At 30.8% G+C, this 20755-nt stretch overlaps 1 protein-coding gene across 1 annotated transcript; it reads left to right on the top strand.

Moving 5' to 3' along the window:
- Positions 1-14733: 14733 nt before the first annotated feature.
- LOC103485570 (anthranilate synthase alpha subunit 1, chloroplastic) lies at positions 14734-19945 on the top strand. The gene is made up of 11 exons (XM_008443238.2): positions 14734-14976; positions 16394-16566; positions 16944-17133; positions 17593-17744; positions 17920-18035; positions 18110-18356; positions 18453-18509; positions 18590-18742; positions 18896-18976; positions 19065-19151; positions 19388-19945. Exons 1-11 carry the CDS (start codon positions 14742-14744, stop codon positions 19709-19711), a joined length of 1815 nt encoding a protein of 604 aa, XP_008441460.2. The 5' UTR covers positions 14734-14741; the 3' UTR covers positions 19712-19945.
- Positions 19946-20755: the final 810 nt, after the last annotated feature.

Genomic DNA, 20755 nt, shown 5'->3' with positions numbered 1-20755 from the left:
GTGTGTATTAATAGTCAAATATATTTTATATTTGATTAATTATTGTTTTAGTATGTTTTAAAGAAAATTTTTATTTTGAAATTTTATAGATTTTTATGTTTTTATTTAAAATTTTGGTTATATTTTGATGTTAAGAAATTTGGTGTAAAAATTGAATTAATGAAATTGTTTTTTAAAGTTTAAGAATATTTATAAAAATATTCAATAATTCAAAGATATTTTTGAAACAAAGTTTTAACGATTTTCATACGGAACTAATAGATAGTAAGAGTATCTTTATATGCCATTTAAATCTTTAAGGGTATTTTTTAAACTTTTGAAAATTTATTAGCATTTTTTATATAAACTAATCAAAGGCATTTATATATATATATTTTTTTTAAATAATTTAGCCTTATTATATACTAGAGTGTGGTAAACACACAAGATTAAGTGTAATAAATTAATATTTATTTCAAAGTTTAATAAACTAAACACATAATTAAATGAATGAAGGTATAAACACCATAACCAATGTGGATTTAAGACTCTACAATTCAGATAATTTGAAAAAATATGAGGAATAAGTTTGAATGTAGATGGGGCTAGAAGATGGACTTACCATTGAGTTAGCTAATAGTATTGATATTATATCAATTATATATGTATGTGTGAAATACGGAGCATAAAGTTGAAAGTGGTTTGAACCTCATAGTCTTACAGGAAGCCTACCAATAACTAGAAATGTCTATTTAATCCGCAAGGTAGAGGTCTCATCTCGAATGGAATGAAAAATTCTTTATTAAAAAAAAAAGAAAGATCCTAAATCTACTAAACACTTCAAAAAATTGTAACATTCAAAGATAGTCACCTTTATAATAGTAATCTTTCCAATGATGTTAACTATATTCTTTGCCCTCCCCAACTTCCCTGCCCCTCTCCGATTATATATACACTTTTTATTTGATATATGAGATTTGAATTACTTCAATATATTTAGTAAAAAGTCTGTGGGAAGTGTATGTCTATATAACTAAATGTGTGCACACTGAGTTTGTAATATAAATGGATTACTCAAGTCCAATTTGAATGGAAAATGAAAAACTTAAGTGATCCCACTTCGGATATAAATAAGATTCTTTTTCTTTCTCCACCTGAATTTGAAAATTATTTGTAACTCCAAAAGAAATAACTTTATGTTATATGGTGAAAATGGAAATAAATTGTCCATATATAATATTTGAAAAATGATTCAAACATATGAAAGTGGGATTTTTTTTTTGGCAGTGTCTCAACATTCAAATTATATCCTTTTAGTTAAAAAAAAAAAAAAAAGCAAATCTTATATCAAAATTCAATTCTATCGGTAATAGATTTTGTTTGATGCTGATATGCTTCTATATAAATGACATTGATAGGGAGTGATACAAGTTTATCAATTTCTATCATCGATAGAATCCAATATTTTACTATATATTTAAATATTTTAATTTAATTTGCTATTTTTGAAAATGTTCATTTCTAAATGTATTTTAATTTTTAAAAACAAGTTTAAAAGGTGAAAAAAATATTCCTCTAGTTTAAAATATCAGTACAAAGCTATTTGAATGACTTTCTAAACCTATTTTTGAAAATGGGTTTTGGTTTAACAAGAGTGCTATACGTAAAAATATAGAATTTGAAATTAACAAAAACTATAAGGTGTAGAACCCAAAATTCTATTTTAACCTAATGTTTTCTTTTACTCCTTAAAAAGATTTACAAAAAAACAAGGAATTAACTTTTACTATGAAACTTGAGTAATGATGTTCTTCCCTTATCTCTGCAGGTTTGGGGCATGCCATAATAAAGAGCTCTTACACTACAAAAACATTGCTTTGGAAGGAAAAAACTATAGTGTAAATTCAATGTAACGCATGTTATGTCACTCACGACATGTTGAAAAACAACCACGACCAACTCAAATGTTGACAACGAGCAGAAATTTACGATAGAGCCAACGATGTATATACTACTTTTTCTTCCAAAATAATTTAAGAAGTATATGTGATTTATCACAATCTAATTGTGATATTTTGTTATATTGATAAAATATTAGGTTAAAAAATCCCCCATCTTTAGTTTTGGATGAAAACTATTAGTCCATTATTTTCAAAGACTATTTTTGAACAACGAGAATTTTAAATAATACTTAAAAGTTTAAAAGAAAAAGTTCTAAAAGTCATTATATTATAGTTAGTATATAGGTAAAATGGCGAATACTACATTCTAAAAATATTAATCACATGACAATTCATTATAGTCAAGAACTACCAAGTTGATTTTACCCCTCGAGATGTCCAAGAAGTCCTCAGACTTATCTCCTAAGGATATTGTGTAGGAGAACTTTCCCATAAGGCGCAGTGCCATAATTCTTGAAGATATTTCAATAATTCTCAATGTCCCTACAGAAGGATGGTTCCGACTTCCTAATTCTAACCTCTAAGCTCTTTCATCACACCGTACCATTACATCAATCAATCGAGCTCCAACACTACTATAAAAAAGAACACCTAAAAACCCCACATAAGAAAGGGGAAAAATGTGAACTTACACCCCCACTACAAGAAATCTGGCCTTTAATATCGGTTTATAACCGACATTAAACCCCTTCAATGTCGGTTATAAACCGACATCTTTGAAGGTGTTATTGAAGGCCTTTAATGTCGGTTCATCTTTAATGTCAGTGGATAACCGACATTAAATATGTCTTTAATGTCGCTTATGATACATCTTTAATGTCGTTTTTCCACCGACATTAAAAATGTCTTTAATTTTTTTTAACCGACATTAAAGCTTTCTTTAATGTCGTTTTGAAACCGACATTAACGATGTATTTAATGTCGTTTTTTCAAATTTATTTTTATTAAATCCTTGCATTATTGTCCATTTTGTATGACACCAAATAGTTAAAAATGAAATCTTTTACTTGTACATATACAAAATGAAATCTTAATAATGTGTATATTTATATACAACTTGGATCCAAACACAGAAATTATGAAGCTTAATTATTACACTGATCATCCTTTGAAAAAAAAAAAAGAATATATTAAGAGAGCAATAACTAAAATTGCAACTAATAGCAAACTAGAACGCTTCACAAATGACGAACTTCAAGATCTTGTCACAAAGTTGAGGGTCTGGCTAATTGTACTCACTTGCAACCATTTCTTCTATTGCAGTCATTTGTTTAGTGATAACTCCCTGTAAAAGACATCAAGATGGTTGAATTGATAAGTAACAATGTTAAGACCTAGTTGCTAGTAGAAATATCAAAATATCAAAATGAGGATGATATGATAGTTCCAAACAAAGGCAAGATTTTGTTAACTTCCCATGAACAAATTGTTATCAACTTTCTATTCATGTTTTTCAAAAACAAGTCAAATTTTGAGAAATAGTCACCACCATAATAGTCTTTTCATTGCCAAACAAAAGAACCAAACATAAAGTCACCACCAAAACAGTTTTTTCTTCACATAATTAAACTTCCCGCTTTTCTAAATTGTTAAACAGTATTTGAAACAACACCACAAAAAAAAATTTCAAAACCAAGTGCAACCACATAACAGTCTTACCAAGATAATATTGTAACTTGTTCATTCAAGTCTTCCTAAAAAACAAATTGAGAAACATGGTAAGATAAACTCCCCTGAAAAACACATCCAAAGAAAAAAGAGACCATTTATTATATTTATAGTAGAAGTCAGATATCAGCAAATTATATAGGGGCACCAAAACAGAAAAACCTTGTAATCCAAAACTTCGAATGAATTATAAATTTGCTGTTTTGTTTTGCACATGCATTTGTGCACTTCCGTTGGCAGGTGCACATAATGATGTGAAAAACAAATGCAACCCTAAACAGAAGAAAACAAACTTTTACCTGTCTTGTGCAGCTCTAGATTCAACAGAAAGTGCAACTTGCCAATCATCAAACAAATTAGGATACTCCTCTGGATCAGCCAATGACTCAGCAGCCTTAGGGTTAACTTGAGTTACTGTCAATGTTTATCAAGATGTCCTAGAACCGTCAAAGAAAATGCTAATATAAACCCCATTAAGTGCAATTTCTTTCTACATATCATAACTTCATAACTATACGAGCACAAATGAGAAAGAAGAATCTATACATTTCCATTTTGTCATTACTTTTTTACTAAATTCATTTTCTTCACTTCACTAATGGAAACTTGAGAAGCAGTTAGTATGTAAAGTGTTTTTTAGTCCAGTAAATCATTGTCAATACAAATATGGTCCTTTTCAAGTTATCAAGATGCAAGTGATACCATAAATTAGAACACTCAAAACATTATAAATAATGAAGATTAAAAAGTTTTGTTCTTCGTAAAGGAGCTACGGAACCATGTCATAATGAAGCTTTGAAAAAATCAAGAACTTATTTTAGACAATGAAGAGTAACTGTTATATATCCTTATACTTAATTATGCATAGTATACTATTGTGTTACAAATATTGGTTCAGTGATTGAAAATCTTTAGTTTACAATTAGTACAAATCGTGTATAAAAAGAAAGAAATCAAAGTTCTTGTTCCTATTTTATAAATGGGGTTATGGAAAAGAATGTTTTCCTATTTTGCTCTTAAAATTTTCAAAATTTTCATAATTTTCATAAACTATAAATTTTACATCCATCTCGCATGTTATGAACTAGTTTAAATAAATAGAACATCAACAGAGAGGTAACCATCTAGTTTACCTTACTCAGGTCTTTCCTCCAAATTGCAACTATCTCTGATATCTTGCTTGGAAGATAAGATCGAGCCATCAAAGCAGCTTCTGGAATCCGATTACTGTCAAAAAATTAAAAAAGGGAGCTGTTTCTTTCAAGATCTAAAGTTTCATTTTCAGCAACTTAAATCTTTAAGATCCAGCAAATGTAGTCATTACAAATCTCAAGCAATATAAGTAAATAAAATTACCGTCCAGTTTGTTTAAGCATGTCAAGCATATTGGTCTGGAATACATGATCAACAGCTTCGACGCTGACACCTGTACCACTTTGCGGCATAGCAAATACATCGACCACGCGCACGGTGTACTCGTCAACAAATTCCCCCAACATCAGACCCATCACCTCCATGGGAACCCCAGCTCTTCCTATAAAGCACATTGAAGTGAAAATTACATAAACAGGAAGTTTATTTAAAGCTTCACAATCTTAATTACCCTAAACCACATCCAACATGCTAAACCTAAAACCGAGCAAAACCATTCAAATTCGTTGGTAATATAGAAGTGGAGAGTCGAAAAAACCTCTAAACATTAAATTAGTAAAAGATTGTGAACACATTCGAAAGAATAGGAGTGGAAGAAATAAGAAAAGTGGCAACTTCAATTCGAACATTACCGTGCTTAAGCATCTTCAGAAGCGCGAGCGAGGAGATGTAGATCTGCTCCGACGAATCAAGAGTGGGGGAGTCTGGCGGTGGGTGCCCCAATGAACCTCCGGTGCCAGCGAACATTCTCTGTAGCCGCTCCATTCGTAAAGTTTTCCCTCAGCAAGTGGTAGAGCCGGTCGGAAAGTGATGAGATTGAGCAGCTGTCGAAGAAGAGAGGGAAGAAAGTGATCGAGATTGAGAAGGGTGAAAGAAATTTGAGAAAGATGAAAAATAGTGTGGGGGAGGGTTTGAGAAAAGAGTAAAGTAAGAGAGAGAAAGTTGACTTTTTACAAAATTAAAAAATAAAAATAAAAATAAAATAAAAATGGGCTTTAATGTCAGTTCTAAAAAAGCAGGGTGTTTAATGTCGGTTTTAAACCGACATTAAAGCTCTATCTTTAATGTCGGTTTAAAACCGACATTAAACATTCGCCTTTTGAAAAACGACATTAAAGCCCATTTTTCATTTTTTTCACCCGACATTAAAGACTAGATTTCTTCTAGCGCCCATGGCACATGATTTGAATTTTCCATGAACTTCCTACACAATAACTTCCCACATTTCATCAATGTTCCACTATATGTGATTTATCACAATCTAATTGTGATATTTTGTTATATTGATAAAATATTAGGTTAAAAAATCCCCCATCTTTAGTCTTGGATGAAAACTATTAGTCCATTATTTTCAAAAACTATTTTTGAACAACGAGAATTTTAAATAATACTTAAAAGTTTAAAAAAAAAGTTCTAAAAGTCATTATATTATAGTTAGTATATAGGTAAAATGGCGAATACTACATTCTAAAAATATTAATCACACGACAATTCATTATGGAGTGAAGTTAAGAACTACCAAGTTGATTTTACCCCCTCGAGATGTCCAAGAAGTCCTCGGACTTATCTCCTAAGGATATTATGTAGGAGAACTTTCCCCCAAGGAACAACACCATAATTCTTGAAGATATTTCAATAATTCTAAATGTCCCTATAGAAGGATGGTCTCGACTTCCTAATTCTAACCTCTAAGCTCTTTCATCACACCGTACCATTACATCAATCAATCGAGCTCCAACACTACTATAAAAAAGAACACCTAAAAACCCCACATAAGAAAGGGGAAAAGTATATGTGAACTTACACCCCCATGGCACATGACTTGAATTTTCCATGAACTTTCTACACAATAAGTATAATAGGATTAGTAGTAAGTCCTCCTTTAATAATGTTACTTGAGATGGACAAAATACCATTTTATAGATTTCTACATAGATAATTCCACACACCTTCAATAATTTGGGCTTAATCATGATAAAGGGGTTTGTGTAACTATATCATCCCGTCAATTAATATTTTGTATCGAGACTTCAGATTATCTAATCAACACCCTCACGATCCCCCTATAATATCTTCATGGAGAAGACTATATAGTTGATTAAGGCAATGTTCCACTTTTCATCAAACATCAGTAAGATCACAAACACACATACATTTCATCTCTAGGCTTATATTCATACAAAATAGGTATTTGGAGGTTTAGTCCACCAGCCAAGGGTCCCCATGGAGATGTAGATGTTAGCACCATTTCCAACTTTCCATCTGTATCTTTTCATAAAAAGATCCCTTAATTCCTTAACTATATGTTAAGGAGGTATCCATCGTTAAAGTATCTTTTTTAAAAAAATACGAGTGAGCAATCTTATTGAATCCCTAAATGATCTCTCCATGCTTTGCTTAGCCAACATGACTTGGTTGAACAATTGCAAATCATGAAAACCCAAACCCACACGTCGCATATGTCCTTGCTCTTGCTAACACACACCTAAATTGTTCCAAAAACTTTTTAAAATTTAGAGAAATATAAGTCCTGACTCTAAATATTTAGAAAATCAAACTTGTTATTAATTTAAGTATTTAACCTATTTAAAAAACTGAAAAAAATATTTTTGATTCATTTCGATAACCATTTAGTTTTTTATTTTTTTAATCTATAAATGTAAATTATTCGATTCAGGGGGTGTAAATTCATCTCTTGCCTTATTTAATTATTGACCTTATTTAGTTGTTGCCTTATTTTATTGTGTTAGCTATGTATTTATTTCCTTATTCTTCTAATGGAAAGACACACAATATTTTATCAATCAAATAATTATCTAGGTTATCTTTGAAAATTGAGGTATGAATATTCATTTCATCTCTAAATTTCTTGTTTCTTTCTTTCTTTTTTTTTTTTTTTTTCTCAAAAGCTTTTTAAAATTTTGTTTTTATTCCAATTTGGTTAAAAACTCAACTCTTATACTAAAGAAAAACCCAAATCATTACTAAGAAAAAACAGATTTTTTAGAATCCGCCTTATAATCATTATTCATATGTATGTGAAACGAACAAACAATTAATCAACGTCTCCGTTATTATTATAGCTAGCCAACAGAAATATGACTGCATAATCGAAGAATTTCCTTATTTTCATCTGTGAATCTCATCCCACAACCATAAATTGAGAGTCATTAATAAAGCTAGAAAATAATTGCAATATAAGTAAGGAAAAAAGATGATCACTTTAATTAATTGATGTTTTGTAGGGTTGTTTTCACCCATCATTAAAGGTGTACTTCTTAAAGAGCCGTCCTTCATCCCAAGCAATTTTGAACTTATTTCGGTGAAATTTCCTTTTTATTATCATCCCTTGGGTGGCCATGATAGGGATATTATGAATTGCATGCTAAGCTACATTCAATAAATGCAACTAAAGGTTTTGCTCAATTTTTAGTTATCAAGGGGTCGATATCCTAAAACTTGGAATTTATTTCAATCTCCATATCCATTAAAGTAAATATATAGGGTAGTTCCACCAAAAACAAAAATAAATAAGGGATCGTTTCATTAATTATATCACATAATGAAATATAGATAATGATTTAGGTATTTATGATTGTAACTAATATTAGGTGGTCAAAGTGAACATAGCTTAACTAGTTAAGCTAAATGTGATAATATAAAAAATTCATGATTCGAATCATATTAACTACTCGATCCATAATATTAAAAGAAAAAGTAGACTATATGATAACATACTTTGATTTGGGGTGTTTTAAACTATGTCATGTATTTTTAATATTGTTCAAATTTAGTCCATTGTACTTTTAGTAAATTTAGATTTTTATTAACTTTGTCTAAACCAATATGTTCACAATTAGAGATGTCCATGGGGCGGGGCTGGGGATGCCATTCTTCGTCCCTGTCCCCGCCCTCCTATCCCATTTCTCATCTCCACCAATTTTTTTCGTGGAGAACGGGGCGGGGATTCGTCGTCTTTTTTTTTTCTTTTAAAGTTTAATCTCATTTTTCAATCAACGTTTACTTGAAATGTATATACATTTACAATGTTGTTTTATTTTTGATAGAATATTATCAATTTATTATTTAAAACAATTCAAAATGTCATCTTCTCATTGTTGATAAAAATAAAAATTCAACTATTTGAATATACATTTAGAAATTCATCCATAAATTTCAATTTTCCATACAATAAAAAAAAAAAGATCAATCCATAAGTATTCTAACAAAGCTTCCAATTATATCATATTTTTTTAAGACGTAAAACATATTTTTTAAAGAAAAGTTTACAAATCACAAGTCAAAGCACAACACATACATACATATACTTTTTAAGAAAAGTTTACAACATAGAAATGACATTAGGGAAAAAAAAAAGAAATGGAGTAGAGAAAAAAAAAAGAAGAATATCAAAATAGTTTTTTTTAAATCTTTTACATATTATTAGGTAAGTAAATAAATAAATATTATATATATATATATATATATATATATATATATATATACTTATTTATTTATATTAAGTATATTTATGTTCGGGGCGAGGCATGGGCAGAAGTGGGGAATGTATTCCCCATCTCTAGCCCGTGTTGCCAATGAAGAAAAAAATTTAAATATAAGATGATTGCAGTATAAATTGAGAGTCATTATTCTTTTAATAAAGCTAGTAAATAATTGCAATATAAGTAAGGAAAAAAGATGATCACTTTAATTAATTGATCTTTTGTACGGTTGTTTTCATCCATCATTAAAGGTGTACTTCTTAAAGAGTCGTCCTTCATCCCAAGCAATTTTGAACTTATTTCGGTGAAATTTCCTTTTCACTACTACAAAACTGTGATTAGTTGATGCCTTTTAACTGTCAAGTATTGGTTTACTTGACGTTTTGAAATGTGTCAACTAATCCAGTGTCAAGAATAAGGAAGGTTTACTTGACAGTTTTTACGTGTCAAGTATACTTATACTTGACAGTTTTTATGCGTCAACTAATCCAGTGTCAAGAATAAGGGGTTTATTTTTGACAGTTTCGAAGTGTCAAGTATAATTATACTTGACATTTAAAACACGTCAATTATGGAATTATACTTGACAGTGTTTATGCGTCAAATAATCCTGTGTCAAGAATAATGGGGTTTTATTTTTGACATGTTTTACACGTCAAGTGAAATTATACTTGACAGTTTATAGGTATCAAGTATATAAGGTTTGTTCAAATAAAAAATTATATATTTTGAAATATCCATATATTTTATCATTCACCTGTTTTGAAGTCCAACAATATTAAAATACACATCAATTAAAAATTTGAAATCAACTCAAACTTTCCATCAAAGAAATTGCATAGATATATCAATAAACCACATATATAAGTTGGTGATTACATAGTTAATTACAACATATATATATATATGTGTGTGTGTGTGTGTGTGTGTGTGTGTGTGTGTGTGTGTGTGTGTGTGTGTGTGTGTGTGTGTGTGTGTGTGTGTGTGTGTGTGTGTGTGTGTGTGTGTGTGTGTGTGTGTGTGTGTGTGTGTAGCCCAAACTTCTAACAATAGCCTAAACTTTCCATCAATGTGTCGATATATAAACAAAATATATATGTAGCCTAAAGGTGTCGTTACCATATCAAAACTAGTTCACCTATATCCCACTATCAACAAAATATCAACAAAACTAGTTCACCTATATATTCAGTATCAACAAAATAACAATAAAACTAGTTCACATATATCCAGTATCAACAAAATTTGTCTATCTAACCCAAAAAGAACTTAGTTATGACCATTTCACATGTGGCCATCCAAAAAATCAGCAAGCTCCATTCGTACTTCGTCCAACTCGAGTTGACTGTATGAGGTCCTAGTATCAATCTGATATAAAACCCAAAATATTGAAGTTAATACTTTGATTACTTGAATTTAATTTATAAAATAATTCAAACAATCATTTAAACACTACTTACCAAATCTGTGACTATTATGCTCCCATTGGTGATTATATCTCTCATGTATCTCATCACATAGTATCTACATTCAACTACTCCAACTTGCAAAAGACATCGTAAATACATAGTACCCAATATAATGCATATTGCCAAGAAACCACACATAGTACCCAATATAATGCATATTTCCAAGAAACAACCACATACTACCCAATATAATACATATTTCCAAGAAACAACCACATAGTATTCCTATTGCCAAGAAACAATTACATAGTATCCAAAATAGTGCATATTGTGAAGAAACAATCACATACTACCCAATATAATGCATATTGCCAAGAAATATGTGTACACTTACCTTCACTGTTTTCCATATTGGTTGTTTACGACTTGTTTGAATATTCTTCTGAGATCGGAAGATGGTAATAGCCCTAATACCAACATACAACTAGACGTTATAATGAAGTAAACTTTAAGATGGAAAACATCATATATGAAGAAAGCTTACTTACGTGTCAGTGACATATCTAATATCTACTCTTGATGTTGTTCGAAGTGAGTTAAGATAATAGACTGTCTCATCATATGCGTTAATAGCTAGAAGTGCCCAATGACCACTACATAGAAAGAATAAAGTAGATTGTTTTCATATAATTTAATTTCATAACCCACCACTACCACCACTACAACCACAAGATTGTCTTCACATAATTCATTGATTAGTATAGTAATTACTTACCCTGGATTGAATGGAGCAAGAACGAGTTGGTTTGGTTTTGAAGCCATTAATCTACTGCAAAGATTGCGAGCTCTAACATCTTGGGTGCTGTGTCCAATAGATATAAGGGATGGATCAATGAAGATGTAATTTGAAAGTTCATCTTGTGAATGCAAATACCTAAGAAAGATAGAGAAATCAATAAACAAGTATTTATATAAAAAGATTGGAGTGGATGAATGAGTACTTACGCCATATATGCAACCAATGTCAAAGTCTTCACTTCTTGCATGTTACAAAAATCAATAATATCTTCTCGAAGAACACACGTCTTCCTACCGATACCAAACAACGAGAATGGTAGTTGGTAACGAATCCCTGAATCTTTGTCCATTACCTTTTCAGCAAATCTGAGTATTATCTTCAAAGGTAGTGGCATCTTCATATTTAACTTCTTTTTCATTACGAACCTAAGAAAGACAAATCCAACATTAATAAACTTAATAAGACTTATAGAAACTCATGCATCAAGTTGTGCCAAAACATAACTAATTACCTCTATAGCATCCTCTTGTAGATCATTCAAAATAATCACATCTACATTCACCTCCTCTTTAACTACCTTCTTTTCCACATTTTTTTACATTGAATATCGTATTCCAATCTTGGTCTGGAGCAAGATCCATGTGCAGACGTCGGTGTAGATTGTGTTGATATGTGAATATTCTCTAATTCTTGAACTCTCAAACGAAGCTTTTCATTCTCTTCACTAAGCTTGTCAATTTCTTCATTCTGTTTCTTTGAGCGTTTTGCTGTGTGAAAATAAGTACTTGGGGTGACAAACCCGTCAACTCCACGTACACGTCCACTACTCTCTTGTGTACCCAAAGCTTGTGTCAAAACATCGTTTGGAAATGGCTCTTTATCAGCAAGTTTTGGATATCTCATCCTAAAAATGCACAAATGTAACTAAAGGTTTTGCTCAAAACATCATTTGGAGACGGCTCTTTATCATCGTTTCTCTTCTTTATCAGCACATGAAATTTCCTTTAATTTTATTATCATCCCTTGGGTAGCCATGATAGGGATTATGAATTGCATGCTAAGCTACATTCAATAAATGTAACTAAAGGTTTTGCTCAATTTTTAGTTATCAAGGGGTCGATATCCTAAAACTTGGAATTTATTTCAATCTCCATATCCATTAAAGTAAATATATAGGGTAGTTCCACCAAAAACAAAAATAAATAAGGGGATCATTTCATTAATTATATCAAATAATGATATATAGATAATGATTTAGGTCGTATAATAAAGGCTTACTATTTAATATTAGGTGGTCAAAGTGAACATAGCTCAACTACTTAACATATGAATGTGATAATGATAAAAAATTCATGATTTGAATCATACTAAAAAATTCATGATATTTGAATCATACTAGCTACTCGATCCATAATATTAAAAGAAAAAGTAGAATATATGATAACATACTTTGATTTGGGGTGTTTTAAACTGTGTCATGTATTTTTAATATCGTTCAAATTTAGTCCATTATTGTACTTTTAGTAAATTTAGATTTTTATTAACTTTGCCTAAACTAATTTGTTCACAATTAGAGATGTCCATGGGGCGGGGCTGAGGATGCCACTCTCCGTCCTTATCCCCGCCCTCCTATCCCATTTCTCATCCCCACCAATTTTTGGTGGGGAACGGGGTGGGGATTCGTCGTCTTTTTTTTTTATTAAAGTTTAATCTCATTTTTCAATCCACGTTTACTTGAAATGTATATACATTTACAATGTTGTTTTATTTTTTATAGAATATTATCAATTTTCTTAATTAAAACAATTCAAAATGTCATCTTCTCATTGTTGATAAAAATAAAAATTCAACTATTCGAATATACATTTAGAAATTCATCCATAAAATTCAAAATTCCATAAAAAAAAAAGATCAAATCACACGTCAAAGCACAACATATGTTATACTTTTTAAGAAAAGTTTACAACATATAAATGACATTAGAAAAAAAAAAGGAAATGGAGTAGAGAAAAAAAAAAGAAAAGAAGAATATCAAAATAGTTTTTTTTTAAATCTTTTACATCTTCTTAGTTAAGTAAGTAAATAAATAAATATTATATTTATATTTCATTATATATATATATTTACTTATTTATTTATATTAAGTATATTTATGTTCAGGACGAGGCGTGGGGGGAGCGGGGAATGTATTCCCCATCTCTAGCCCCGTGTTTCCAATGAGGAAAAAAAATTTCCTCCCCCATTTCTCGTGTAATCGGGGATTCCTCTTCCATTCAAGGCGGGCCTTCGATCCCGTAAATTAAATTGACATCTTTATTCACAATAAAATCTCATTGTCTATATATTATTTTTTTGCCAAATTCCATAAAATTTACATTAGTTTTCTAAAAAACTTTCTTGAGAGAAAAATATAATGGACTAATGTTAAAATTTATTAAAAGTAAAACTAAATTTACATATATGAGAAATGGTATAAACGTACACGGTAGTTAGAACAATATCCTCAAACTTTAAGTGTGAAAATTGAGCATTCCGATTTAAAAAGAGTTTTAGAATATATTTTCAAATGTTTAATTTAAAAGATAAATTATTTTTAAAAAAAATCAAAATATTTGATAAGTATTTCCAAACATAGACAAATATCACAATGACCAAAATTGACACAAACAGTAGAAATAGTAATATATCTTTATATTTTAATTCATTTTGCTATATTTGATAACAACTTCAAAGAAAAATAAGTTTTTTTTAAATTTTTTTCAAAAAGACAATGCAAACGGTCTTAAAATTTTATAAGAATACATAAGGTTAAAACCAAACCCTAAAAAGTTCAAATAATCATAGAAATCGTAAAATTCGTATAAGTTTGAAGGTTTCATTTTCATCGCTTGCTAGTTCAACGATCAAATTTAAACTACGATTATAGTTGAGTAGTGATTTTTATAAGTTGGTGGAAGAAAAAGGTTAAACCCGAAATTGATGAAAATAGAGAGAGAGCTAAAACTTAATAATAATAATAAAAAAAAAGGGTAAAGAAAAAAATAAAATAAAAAAGGAATTGAGATGAACCAATTAACAAAATAATTTTATAAGGTTCATTCATCATCAACCAAAACTCTAAAAAAAATAAAAAACGGTCATGAAAATTTGATTATAGTGTGGACCGTTACATGCAATGTGTGATGTGGAAGATGAATAAATCCATATATATATATATATATAATTAGGAACCTCCTTATTAACATTTTAAATTCATCCTCCCAACTTATTAATGAAAATGCAATCTTTTATTAACACCCTCTCTCATCCCACCTTTCTCCTCCCCTCCCCGCACCCCCAACGCTGTATTACTTCTGTCCACACTACTTCCGCCCACACCACTGCCCGCGGGTTCTTTCCATGTCCTCCTCGATCTCCCTTCGCCTCGCCTTTCCGGTCTACGTCGCTCAAGAGTTTCCCAACCTTTGTCTCTTCCGTTCTTTCCACCGCAACTTCCAACTCTTCCGGTAATTTGCTTTTTGTTATTTTCCCCTTTATTTCTTCATTTCGTTTTTTTTTTGTTAGAATATATAAAATACTTATCTTATTTTATTTTATATTTTTACTTACATATTTGAAAAAATTTTATTTTTTATGATTTTACATTTTTAACCTCAATTTTTCTTTTAAATAACATTTTGAAATTTAAGAATTAAATTGAAGTCAAGCTCAAAACTAAATGATCAAATGTTAGAGATTAGACCCAAAATTTTGGAACAAAAAATGTATTATATCATAGATTTTTCTTTAACTTTTTTAAAGTAATGTCTAATTGATTTTTTTTTTTCCTTTTTGTTTGATTAATTCTTAAAGCAGGAAAATGTCTTATAAAATTATAACAATTTAGTGCTTTTAGAAACTAATAATATGTTTGAAAAAAGAAATTAAGTTAGACTTTGTGTTGAATGGAAGTTTAAACTTTTAATTTTGGTTTGTTGGTTGATTTATTCAACAAATCTATTGAAATGTTGAGAAATTATACACAAGATTAACAAATAATAATAATAATAAGAAGAAAAAAGAAGTTAGAGGCCAATTTGATATTCTTTTAAAGTTTAGGCCCTATTGAATGCAAATACAAACATTTTCTTTTATTTTAGTAACAATATAAATTAACCACTTGATTAAAATGGTTTTGGAAATACAATTAAATGCTTACAATACTAATTGTTATGAATTTATAAAATATTCAATTATTTTGTCCTTTTTTTAAATATAAATTGGAAGAAGACATCTTAGTTTCAAGTCTCTCAAACTTTTATAATAAAAGGTATTTAAATTTGGTATCCTTTTTAAAACTTTTAAATATGGTATTTTTATGAAGTTGTCATTCCCAATATTTTAATACAAACATAATTTTGGGTTAACTTAATTTTATTTATTTATTTTTTTTAAAAAAACAGAGTTAACTTAATTACAAAATACTAGGTCTAATTTTTTACTTTATAGACAATTAATATGTTTCCCCTTAATAAATTGTGGGTTGACTTATTAAAATAAATAAAAACATAAAGAAACAAATTGAATTTTTAGGGGCGTTTTTTAAATATAATAAAATAAACTAAAATATTTACAACATACACCAAAATTTTGGATAGAAAAAGTATATCAATGTCTATGATCGATATAATCTGAAAATTTACTATATTTTGTAAATGACGATTCTTTTTTAGAAAGTATGAAAAGAAATTAAAGTTAACACGAGCATAACAAACTAATAAAAATCAATACAATGTTTTTGCCTAATAATATATACTATTGTCTGAGAAGTTAGTAATTCGTATTCTCGACACAACTCTAACATTATATTATAGTTATAAAAAGGAAGAGTGTCATTTCATTGAAATGTAAAAATCATCATGGGAATTTCTTGTGTTGTTTTAGGTGTTGAAGCAGCAGAGTTTATAGAAGCATCAAAACATGGTAACTTGGTCCCCCTTTCTCGATGCATTTTTGGCGATCAACTTGACCCAATTCTAGCATATCGTCGTCTAGTCAAAGAAAATGATTGGGATTCTCCAAGCTTTCTTTTCGAGTCCGTCGAGTCTAATTCTCAGGTTCGTTTATGCTTCACAATGTTTTTTCACTATTTTCCAGTTTTATCTTCTTATGTAATCGACAAATAAAGAAAACAAAAATCATAAAGCAATAAAAAAATCACGTAGTTCGTTAACAATGTGTTAACTACATCTAGAAAATTCATAATATAGATAAAATGTGCTTTGGATTGGACTTAGAGAGTTTATATAATTCACTCCCATGAACTCTAGGGTCAAAGTTGTAAATAACATATATATATAGCAAATACAAGTTAAACGAGATCCTGCGCTTGACTGTTGTTGGCACAAGATATGAGATTTAGGACAATATTCCAACATATTTTATAACTTCCCTTCTCATTCTCTAGATTTTCATACCATTTTCTTTATCACAGGGTCGTTATAGTGTGCTGGGAGCTCAACCAACTATGGAAATAGTGGCAAAGGAGAATAAAATCACTATTTTAGATCACAAGAAAGGGAGATTGACTGAGGAATTTGTTGATGATCCATTCATGGTTCCAATCAAAATCTCAGAGAAATGGAAACCTAAATCAATTGGTGGACTTCCAGACACATTTTGTGGTAAAATTTGTCTATGTTCTTTTTCTTGTTAGTTCAATGATGTCTTGTTAAGTACACAGAAGAAAATTTTGGCTAAAAATGTATTTTTGTTGATATAATGTGTTTGTTAGGGACAACAGACATTAGTTGTCCTTAAAAGGCAGTCCTCCGTGGTTTTAGGCATAGACCTTTGTGGTTTTACTCTTGGTTTTATTCAAAAGGCCTTATACTATTAGAGATAGTTGTCTTCACTAAACCCGCAATCATCCTCTTATTTATCCAATGTGAAACTTTTGATTGTATTATGAACATTACGAGTATTTTAAATGTGGTTTGAAGTGTTTGTTTGCTCCTAGATTTTGCTTGTGATAATAAAAACCCTCTATGAAATTGTGACCATCACCAATCAACTTGAACTTAGAAACTTAAGTTGTTGGGTTATGGTTATATTTAACACTTGTGGTGTTGGTGTGTGAATAGGTGGATGGGTAGGTTATTTCTCGTACGATACAATGCGATACGTGGAGAGCAAAAAACTGCCATTCTCAGGAGCTCCTAAGGATGACAGAAATCTTGCTGACTTTCATCTAGGTCTCTATGACGAGGTTGTTGTGTTTGATCATGTTGAAAAGGTGCATATTTGATTTCCTTCTTCTAAACACATATACCAATTCTCATATACTGCTCACTATGAGTATGATTACAGAAATTCGCATCTATTTGATGTCTATCCATAAATGTATGTCTTCTTATTGATGTGAATGAAGTTGCTCTACTCTATTGCTGATATAAAGTTTTGAAACTCAGAAAGTCAGTATAATACTTTGGGTGGAGCTTGATGGATTTTTGTCAGTGGAGAATGCTTATGAAGATGGAGTAAAGCGTTTGGACATTCTAGCAAAGAAATTTCAAGATGGTGACCAGTGAGTATAATTGTGCTTTCATTTTAGATGACTGTTGAAACATTTAACATCAGTTAGTTTGAATTTTCATTCAGTCCAAGGCTGAGTCCAGGTTTTGTCAACTTGAATACTCGGCAATTCGGTCCGTCCTTGAAGAAATCAAACATGACTAGTGACTCATACAAAGCAGCCGTGCTTCGGGCAAAAGAACATATTCTTGCAGGAGATATCTTCCAGATAGTTCTAAGTCAGCGTTTTGAGTATCGGACTTTTGCCAATCCTTTTGAAATCTATAGAGCATTGAGAATTGTCAATCCGAGTCCATATATGGCTTACTTGCAAGTAATGTTCTCTCTTAGTACAAATTTTTAATTCTAACATGTTCTTACCAAGCTATTTTTTTTCTTCATGTTGTTCATGCTATACATTCTTGTTTAGGCTAGAGGTTGCACATTGGTTGGTTCTAGTCCTGAAATTCTTACTCGTGTTAAAAAGGTAACAAAATTGTAGTTGTTTTTTCTTTTACTAAGCTGTTTAGTATGAAACATTATAACAACAAATCTTGTTTTCAATAGAATAAGATTGTAAATCGCCCATTGGCTGGAACAGTTCGACGAGGGAAGACAGAAAAAGAAGATGAAATGTTGGAGAAGCAGTTACTGGATGATGCAAAACAGTGTGCAGAACACATCATGCTGGTTGATTTAGCTCGGAATGATGTTGGAAAGGTTCTATTTTATCATTTAAAGTTAACTTTTATGACATGAGATGATATGAAACAAGGAAGAAAAGAATTGTGTTTTCAAAGTTCATATATAATTATGAAAGCTTCAGTACATTAATTTCAGTGTTAGTAACATAAATCAGTGATGGTGATGTAGGTGTCAAAAAATAGCTCGGTGAAGGTGGAAAAACTTATGAATATCGAACGGTATTCGCATGTAATGCACATAAGCTCCACGGTAAGAATATGGTACCTTCCCATGTAGATGAAAGACGAGAACAACAAATTTCACATTAAAGTGATGCAACTATGATTCCTTTGTGTAGGTAACAGGAGAGTTACATGACCATCTAACAAGCTGGGATGCCTTGCAAGCTGCATTACCCGTTGGAACCGTTAGCGGAGCGCCCAAGGTTTCTCGATTGGTCTTTTTTGTTACTGTTTGTTTTATAAGTTGCCTTAAATCATTATGTTTTTGCCTAGTGGTGTCATTGAGTTAGAAAAAGAGAAGAAAATGAGTCTAAACTATAATAGCATCATCCACCTAAAATTTAATATTTGATGAGTTTTCTTGACAACTAAGTATTATAGGAACACCCTGGCTAGATCCTTGTTTACGTTTATCACCTTACCTATTGTTGTGATACAGGTCAAGGCCATGGAGTTAATCGATGAATTGGAGACAACAAGACGAGGCCCATATAGTGGTGGATTTGGTACTGTGTCTTTTAATGGTGATATGGACATAGCACTGGCTCTTCGAACTATTGTATTTCCAACATCAGCTCATTACGACACAATGTACTCATACAAGGATGTGAACCAGCGTCGGGAATGGATTGCTCATCTTCAAGCTGGTGCTGGGATAGTGGCTGATAGTAGTCCTGAAGATGAACATCAAGAATGCCAAAACAAAGCTGCTGCTCTTGCTCGTGCCATTGCCTTGGCAGAGTCCGCTTTTGTTAATAAGTGATCACTCTTGAGCTTGGTCTCTTGTCATTATAACGAAAGAATTGTGGCATAAGAGATATTAATCAGTGTTTTTTTATGACAAGTTCACAAATCATAATTATGTTCTAAAACAGAGTTTGATGCGATTCTAAACTTTTTTATACTAGCAATCTCAAACTCTGTACACTCAAACTATTTGTTTCACAAGCTAGCTTAGCCTTCCAACAAATGTAAGGAAGATCAAACCTTCAGTTCATTACATCTGTATTTGTTTCACTACACCAAAACTAAAGTAAGTTTGTTAGTTTGCTGATGTGACCAAACTTCAAAACAGAAATGTTAAAGGATTTTACGTTTTTGCACAACTTTCAATCTTCTTTGCATAAAAAGGTGTTATGGATTTGGTGTACAAATTTCCTTTATTCCTTTTGTCTAATGAACGAATTTCCAGGTTCTTTTAGGTTTTAAATAATATCTTTATCTTTTTTTGAAAGGACCTAGGAGATTTAGTCCTTTTTGAGATTCTAGAAGATTTGGCATCTCTGGCTTTTGACCTAATTTGGAGCGTAAGTTATATATACACAAGCCGAGAGTCAAAAGTACTGCTTTTTTTATTTTACTCTTTTTGGACTAGAGGTCAACGATGAGTTCTTAACAAACACAGTTGTATGGTGCGTAAGTGTTGAGCACTTGGTTAATGACTTTATAATGCACCGGAGTGAAAACATTCATATGGTTAAGGGAGCCTAACTTTTTGAGAGAATTCAATGGTGTTTCATTCAGGGGAGCCTATACAGGATGACAAAAGGAAGAAGCATGAAGTACCCAATCTCGGGGAAGTATAGACCGAAGACCTAGATTGGTAGATTGGAAGGGTTTCAAGGCTATTAGTCTTGTCAAAACACTGTACTCATGAATCGTTTTGAATCTCAATAAATTATCTTTTTTTTATTAGGCTCAAAGCCCCCCAAACACTGTACTCATGAATCGTTTTGAATCTAAATAAATTATCTTTTTGATTGAGCTCAAAGCCACCAAATATAGGTGTAGTTGCACCAAATAGGAT

Source organism: Cucumis melo, chromosome 3 (assembly GCF_025177605.1).
Source record: "Cucumis melo cultivar AY chromosome 3, USDA_Cmelo_AY_1.0, whole genome shotgun sequence".
In the NCBI taxonomy this organism is placed as follows: domain Eukaryota; kingdom Viridiplantae; phylum Streptophyta; class Magnoliopsida; order Cucurbitales; family Cucurbitaceae; genus Cucumis; species Cucumis melo.
This window is presented reverse-complemented; position numbering and strand designations above follow the sequence as displayed.

Coding starts and splice junctions, on each gene's coding strand:
- LOC103485570 (XM_008443238.2), top strand. CDS start 14,742: ATGAAAATGCAATCTTTTATTAACACCCTCTCTCATCCCACCTTTCTC. Junction 17,745..17,919: donor TGTTTGATCATGTTGAAAAG/GTGCATATTTGA, acceptor TTTGAAACTCAG/AAAGTCAGTATAATACTTTG. Junction 18,357..18,452: donor CATATATGGCTTACTTGCAA/GTAATGTTCTCT, acceptor ATTCTTGTTTAG/GCTAGAGGTTGCACATTGGT.